The 8314-nt window shown below is 36.3% G+C and overlaps 1 protein-coding gene across 3 annotated transcripts in view; it reads left to right on the forward strand.

Annotated features, from left to right (window-relative positions):
* The window catches only part of CBR4 (carbonyl reductase 4), a 39652-nt gene extending 32660 nt beyond the window's left edge, over window positions 1-6992 (forward strand). For all 3 annotated transcript variants that reach the window (XM_015816546.1, XM_015816547.1, XM_015816548.2), the window contains exons 5-6: window positions 502-636; window positions 6391-6992. In XM_015816546.1, the coding sequence (XP_015672032.1) occupies window positions 502-636; window positions 6391-6569 (314 nt within the window). In that variant the 3' untranslated portion in view covers window positions 6570-6992. The remainder of the gene's footprint in view (window positions 1-501; window positions 637-6390) is intronic.
* The last annotated feature ends 1322 nt before the right edge of the window (window positions 6993-8314 follow it).

An 8314-nucleotide genomic window follows, 5' to 3' on the forward strand; every position in this document is an offset into this window, starting at 1 on the left:
ATAGGGGTCTGGAGAACAACACGCCTGGCTTTGTCTGTTGCTTCGCCTCCGTCAGAACTGGGCATGTGCGGCCAGGCAGGAGGCGTGGCTATCTCAGACTTAGTCTTATTGGGTACAAGGGACTTCAGGAAACCCAATCAAGTGGATTATCCATCATCATGCTGAGAAATGGCGTTCAGGTAAGACCAACGCCCCTTTTATTTATTTATTGTATTTGATATTATTTCAAGTATGTATAAAAACAAAAACTACAGAGAAGGTAATTATATTTATGTCCTGTTAATTCACCACAGTTACTGTTGGTATATATTGGATATGTATAAGTTATTTTATCCAAATGAAAGCTCAAATCTTCATTGTAAGTCCTTCAAACAAATTGAATAAAATAAAATGGGCAATTTTTTAAATTAAGTTATCAACATTCAATACTGTTATTGTAAATTGAATGTCTATAATTACAAATTTTAAATTTGGACTTTATTACTTTTATGTTTATTTTAGGAAGTATTGTTGGATTAAAAGGCAATGCTGGTCAGAGTGCATATAGTGCTAGCAAAGCAGGATTAGTTGGATTTTCACGCTCTTTTGCTAAAGAAGTAGCACGAAAGAACATTCGAGTCAACATGGTTGTTCCAGGTGTGTTTTGGGTTCAGTTACTTATTCTTTATCACATAAGATACAGTATTTCTGGAATATGAAAGTCACAAAACATGGGCACATAGCTATATAAAAGATGGGGTGGTTATTTCTCCAAAATTTCTATTTCAAAATTATATCAGCTTGATATTCAGTAGTTAAAGAAAATTAAAATGGTTGCTAGGGGTACTTGTAGTATATACAATTTTTTCCAGATGATGGCGAATTTACTTCAGTGACAGTCCTGATTGTTGACTGTACTTGTACACACATACGGGAGGCACTTGAAGTGGCCACATAAGTTTTTTTTGAGATCCTGACAAATGGTGTTAGATAGCGGGAGTAAATACTGGATACTGTACCTGAAAGTATGTCCATATATAATATAAATGCATATGTACATTTTAAAGAAAAAGTGAAGATACTGTGGTACTGTGCTTGAGCAACATATATTGGTACATATAAATAGATTCCTCTTCTCATGATGTACTGTTTTCATACTAATACCATTTTCAAACTATACCTTTTGAGTAAAACCTCCAGTTTTACATCCAAGAAAAAATATATTTCTCAGCCATAGTCTCTGCTGATTTTATTAAATTCGTATGTCTCTTCATTATACTCTGCTAAAATTACAATCCTGCAAATACTTTATTTGGAGCAAGCCCAACTAAGAACTGTCAGACTTATGAAAGAGCATCCAAATAAACATTAAGACTATGAATATGAATTGCCTTCTAATTTTTATGTATGTGTGTGTTTTTGTGTCTATGTCATATATGAAATTTCATTTAGTTTTAAGAGTATGTTTGCATATGTAGCATACGTGGAAGTACAGAAACCTCCCGGATCATTCCATGTCAAGTGGTCTGATTTCAGAAAAATGCCCTGCTCGACCATCACGGATTTTGATGAAACTTTGTGTGAACATGCACACACATCACCAATGAACATTGGTAAAGTGTTACATTTGCCGATGCAATACTTGCGGAGATATAGTCATTTGTTTGACCCCATACCGCAGACTCTGAGATTCCAGCAACTTTGAAATATAATATCTCTGGCAATATTTTGTTGAGAGAAACAAAACTTGGCCATCTTGTACAACTTTTTGTACTCTATTAAAATAATAAACACATTCTCATGAGCGATCTCCATCTAGATAATTTGGAGCAAAGTTGGCCAAAAATATTGCGGCTCAAAAAAAAGTTTAAAGTTTGACTTTTAATATCTCTGGAAGGAAAGGTATGATAAACGTGAAACTTTGCGTGTAATAACTTAACAACACAAGGATTTCAAATATAAAATTTCATTCTGCTGCTGTCCCAATAGTTTACAAATTGAGTGTAAATTTGATGTTTTTTGTAAAAATGCCAAAAATAGGGTATTTTCAGCCCGCTTTTACAAAAAAAAGACCTTCTGGAAACTCTGTTAAATCATTCTCATTAGAAAGAGCATGTTTCAAACCCCCTAAAAAAGTAGGGTTCATCGCTGACGTATAAAGCCCTAAAAATAGGGACAAAGTTGAGGACATTGCTAAGGCAACATCATGTATGTCAACATGCATTCTTTTATATTGTGCTGTTGTCATTTATGCTGGAAGTTAAATTGTGTAATTCATTTCTTGCATGCTATATCAATCTGTTACTCTACTAGCAGTGCTTCTACACTAATGACAGCAGTTAAACGTGCTGTAAGTAATTTAGTGACGCCACACGTTAGCATTGTTGCGGCTATAGGATTCTGAACTGTACAGGTGTAGTTGTCATATTTCTGTCATAACATTAGAATCTTATATAACTTCTGTGTTTCAGATTTTGCAGTAATACACTTTATATTATTGTGAATTTCCATAATATGCAAAATGGATGTCGACAAGTCAACTGGCAATCCTACTTTGCCCAAATGTGCTGTTGGAGAAAAATTGTCACCATGGTTCATTTTATTCTAACGAAATTGGGCTGCATTATGTGCACAGTTTGTCCGCCGAAGAAAAAATACTCATTACTCGGCGATCGAAGGTTGAGCTCACAGACGATGACCAAATCTGCTTGTATCGCAAAGCGATGTATCTGAAAAAGTATGACATGAAGCAAAAGTCGTGCTGCAACCCATTTGACAAACAAAATCACGTAGCTAAACATGGGCTGTTGAAAGTCGATCTAGCTATGTCCAATGATTTAACAAAAGTGGTAAAAAGAAATGTGAAGCTGGGTCAAAAGATTTGTTCCAAGTGTAAAGCCAAATATGTTTCCATGGTCCAAAGCATGTCAGACTCTTCGTCATCGGATAATTACAATATGGACATTTCGGACACTGTTAATCAAAGTTTGACCGATTTAGGGAGTTCTTTGTTAAAAATTCGGAAGTTGAGCAGTAGGGATAAAACTGGCTATGTGAAACGAAAAATTGAACGTGTGCAGAAAGTGGTAGCAGACAAAATAATGTTAGCTGCTGGAGTAGCAGCTGAAGATATTGGGCAAACTAGTGAGTCTGCTGCTAAGGAATGCCAGTCATGCCAGGATTACGCTGACCTAATTGAAGACATGAAAACAAAAATTAAAATATCTGATAGATTGATGAAAGTTCAATTATTGACTTTGGCCCCAAAGAGTTGGTCAATACCAGTGACAGCAAAAACGTTTGACATTTCAGAATGTATGGTTAAAACAGTGAGAAAACTAAAGAAAGAGGCATTTGTGCACTACCAGATGCAAAAGTTGGCAAACCGCTGCCAAAGGAAATCACCTACAGAGTTCGAGATTTCTATGAGGATGACGAATTTAGCAGGATGTGCCCCGGCAAGAAGGATTGTGTTTCCATTTCAGCTTGATGGCGTCAAGGTTCACAAACAAAAGCGGTTGCTATTGTGCAATCTGAAAGAACTGTATGTGGCATATTGAAACAAATATGATACTGAAATTGGTTTCTCCAAATTCTGTGAACTCAGACCAAAGTGGTGTCACCGTCTGTGCCTCAGGCACACATCCCATCTGCATCTGCACCATTCATCAAAATGTTAAGCTTATGCTACAAGGTGCCAACATTAAAGAGGACTACAAGCTGCTCATGGGAAAGGCAGTTTGCGATCTGAACACCAAAGATTGTATGTTGTAGCGATGCCAAAACTACCCTGTTGAAGAGGCACTGATAGCGCATTTGGACGAAATATTCGAGGACTGGGATTCGGAAGAATCAATAGAATTCAAACAATGGGTTCATACTGACTGCGAAACGCTGGAAACAAATGTTCTCACTGTTGACGGCTTCATCGAAAAACTTGCTAGCAAAATGTGGAAACTGACTGGCCACCACTTCGTTTCAAAACATCAAAGCGAATATTTGAAGTCGTTGAAAGTCGGCCTAAAAGAAACCGAACTGATTGTACTGATGGATTTTGCGGAGAATTACTCATTTGTTGTCCAAGATACTGTTCAAGGCTTTCATTGGGAGAATTCGCAAGCCACAGTGCATCCGTTCGTCGCTTATTATGCTGATAAAGATGGCGCATTACAACTTGTCAACTGTTGCATAATTTCTGATCATATGAAACATGATACAGTTTCCGTACACGTGTTCATTCGGAAGTTGATTGAGTTTTTGACAACTAAAATGAAGATTACAAGAATATACTACTTTAGTGACAGTTCAGCGGTGCAATACAAAAATTACAAAAATTTCGTCAATCTGTGCAATCACAAACATGATTTCGAAATTGAGGCCGAATGGAATTTTTTCGGCACAAGTCACGGCAAATCACCATGCGACGGAGTTGGTGGCACGACTAAACATTTGGCTGCTCGAGCCAGCCTCCAGCGACCATCAACCGACCAAATACTGACACCGACAGATCTGTTTAACTTTTGTGACAGAAACATTCACGGAATTAAATATATATATGTTCCGAAGGAAGAAATTGAAGAAAGCAGGATGCTGCAAGAAGAAAGATGGAAAGTTATCAGCACAATAGTTGGCCCAAGAGATCATCACTAGTTTGTGCCAGTTGATTCAAATTCGATTTCTGTCAGCAAAGTTTCAAATGACATGATTAACTTTGTGGCCAAAATGTCCAATATCGTTGATCCAAATTTAAAATTGGCCGACATATTTCCTGGTTTTTATGTTGCCTGCATTTATGACATAAAATGGTGGGTAGGCAACGTCATGGAAATTTCGATCGAACAAAATAATGTGTTGGTAACATTTATGCATCTGCGAGGCCCTGCTCATTCATTTTATTGGCCTGGAAGACATTTGTTGGGTTCCAGAACCACATCTTATTTGCATGCTTCCAGCACCTTCAGTTATGTCGTCAGATCGACAGTATCAATTCCCAAAAGCAATGCTAAAGAACGTGGTAAGTAAATTCAATAATAAATAAGCGATTGTTGGAATTTGGCACTTCATACGAACAGTACGGACTTCGGCTTGGGAACCATATAAGATACCCACTTTAGGCTTGGGAATCTAGGATAAGCTGCCCAATTGTCGGCTTGGGAACCGGACAGATACCCACACAAGGCTTTGGAACCTCAAGGAAGAAACCAAACTACAGGCTTGGGATCCTGAACCAAGAAACCCACCCGTGGCTGGTGTTGCACGGCTATCCGGCATGCCCCCTATGGTGACAGGGTTGCTGGTTCAAGTGCCTGAACTGGTAGTGACAATGTCACCATGGACCAACGCAATATAGTAGTAGTAATGATGTCTATATAAAACAAACAAGACAAAAAAAAAATAGAATACATGTGACGTTGCCATAGCAATATCCTCAACTTTGTCCCTATTTTTAGGGCTTTATATGTCAGCAATGAAGAACCAACCCTACTTTTTTAGGGGGTTTCTAAATCTAAATCTTTCCAATGAGAATTATTTAACAGAGTTTCCAGAAGGTCTTTTTTTTTGTAAAAGGGGGCTGAAAATACCCTATTTTTGGTGTTTTTATAAAAAACGTCAAATTTACACTCAATTTGTAAACTATTGGAAAGCAATAGGAGAATGAAATTTTATATTTGAAAACCTTGTGTTGTTAACTTATTACATGTAAAGTTTCACGTTTATCATACCTTTCCTTCCAGAGATATAAAAAGCCAAACTTTAAACTTTTTTTTTTTGAACCGCAGTATTTTCGGCCAACTTTGCTCCAAATTATCTAGATGGAGATCGCTCATGAGAATGTGTTTATTATTTTGTTTAATAGAGTACAAAAAGTTGTACAAGATGGCCAAGTTTTGTTTCTCTCAACAAAATATTGCTGGAGATATTATGTCTCAAAGTTGCTGGAATCTCAGAGTCATACTATAGAAGGCTGCGGTATGGGGTCAAACAAATGACTATATCTCCGCAAGTATTGCATCGGCAAACGTAACACTTTACCAATGTTCATTGGTGATGTGTGTGCATGTTCACACAAAATTTCATCAAAATCCGTGATGGTCGAGCAGGGACCCCCAGACCACTTGACATGAAATGACCCTCCCTCAGATCTGTGTATGAGTGCCTTTTTCACTTCAAACCTGAATATGTTGTCAAGCATTGATAACTTATCTGTTCTCGCCAAACCTTTATGTAAAGGAAATTTTATTTAATTCTGCAGTGCACTATGGATTAAATAACTTTCTGCTAATTTGGATGCAAAGTTTTTTTCTTGAAATGACTCCTAGTTGTCCAGCGGTGATATTTAAATTTTGAAGCCATATGACACTAATGTCAGGAGAATTTTATTTCATAAACTCTTCCCTTCTCTTTTTTTAGGCTTCATTCATACAGATATGACAACCCATTTGAAAGAAGAAGAGCTGAAAAAAACAATTCCTCTTGGAAGATTTGGGCAGCCACAGGAAGTTGCTCAAAGTATTGCATTCCTTTTAGAAACTCCTTATGTAACAGGCCTTGTTCTGGTTATAGATGGAGGCTTGCAGCTTTTGATTTAAACACGATGAATTCTACATGAAAAGTTATTCAGCTACTCTAAAAATCTCCAAAGAGATCTAAGCAATATCCTTCTTATTATATTTTAATTCAAATTAAAAGAAAGAAAAGATAACTAGGTTCCATTTTAGTTGTATTTGGAAATATAAGAGAGGATTAAAATAAATATATTCCAAAATCTATTAAAAGAGTATTGTATTTTTCCTGCAAGACTGGTTAATAGAACATTGTATATGTTGACATTTTTATGAGATGGCCCAGAAAGGCTTCTGTCTATGTGGAGGGCAACCTTCAGAGCCAGTTGAAGATCTGCAGAATTCTAGGTTCTCTTGTTATCTTGTTATGTTCTGAAATAATGCTGGAACTGGAATAGTACAGTATGTTATGTCAGCCTGGTGGTTGGCATAATTAATCTCTGCCCAGTACAATAGAAAATAAAATGCTACCTAGCTACTATAAACCAATAGGAAATAGATCCTCTGACCCCTTCTGCCCAATACCTCCAGATTGTTCTACCTGAATTATTTTTTAAATCACTGATGTCTTAAAAACTAATTAATTTATTGTAGTATATGTTTTCATGAACCCGAGCCTGTCATCAAAGTAGGTTTAATTCTGAAAAACTGGTACCATAAATCAGTTTACTTATGTGATGACACAAAGTTCAGTTCTGTTAACTATTAAGAGGAGCTAATACATCATCTTTGAAAATGGGCTTATTTATCATATATTTTGAAAATAAAGTAGGGATTTTTTTCATACTTGATATATAACTTTTGCAGTCAAAGAGGCAAAAGAAACTGATGAAACTTAAAAATGTTGAAAAGTCAATAATACCACTCTGTAGAAAACAATGAATACTGCACAAATGTAATACAGATCTCCTATTAAGTAGTTTCTAATAAAGTTTGCAAGTATATTTGTAATTAGGGTGGATTTTGGGGGAGGTATAGCAAACCAAAGACTGCAAAAGCAAACCTGACAACCACAGCAAAGACCAAGAAACCAGTGAATGGTACTTTTCTGGATAAGAAGAGAATTGGAAATCATTCCCCAAGTACTCCAGACAGTTGTTTGTTGTAAGGATGCCGCAATACAGCAGTTTTCAGTGAATATGAGAGGTGGGGGATGACAGGATTAGCTATCTTGTTCACAATTGTGGTGGAACATTTTAAAGGCCATTAGGTTTGAAAACCTCACTTTCTAATCACTTCAGAAATTACATATTAACCTAATCTTAAAACTATTAGAGATCCTCAGAATGGGAAGTTTGAAAAATTAACAGTTGAGTTTTAAATTCAACTCTGAAGAAAAATAAGCTTAAGAACTTTAAATTTTTTGAAATAAATGGCATAAAGCTAAATAAGATTTTGACCAAAGAAAGTTATAAACATATTAGGGTCCAGATAAATTTGGAATACTTACACTGTATGATTTTGAAATTAATTATAAAAAATGAATACATTTTAATGGGAAAAGATACATTTTATCTATTTTGACTATTGTAAGCCATAACATAAATAAGTGTCAAGATTGAATTGCTAAAATGCTTGCTAATCTCTGTCGCTACTCAACTTGCCATAAAAGCAGGGAGAAGGGGAAGCTTAGGAGAAACAGGATTTTAAGAAGCCATCTATGGACTGTGAGAACCAAGGTCACAGAATCAGGTATCTGACAGAGAAGTGGACCGTTCTCATAACAAACCAAAGAAATATGATTGGGGAACGTGAGCACTTGGAGGGTGGGG

Source organism: Protobothrops mucrosquamatus, unplaced genomic scaffold, assembly GCF_001527695.2.
Source record: "Protobothrops mucrosquamatus isolate PMUCROS unplaced genomic scaffold, P.Mucros_1.0 scaffold464, whole genome shotgun sequence".
Lineage (NCBI taxonomy): Eukaryota > Metazoa > Chordata > Lepidosauria > Squamata > Viperidae > Protobothrops > Protobothrops mucrosquamatus.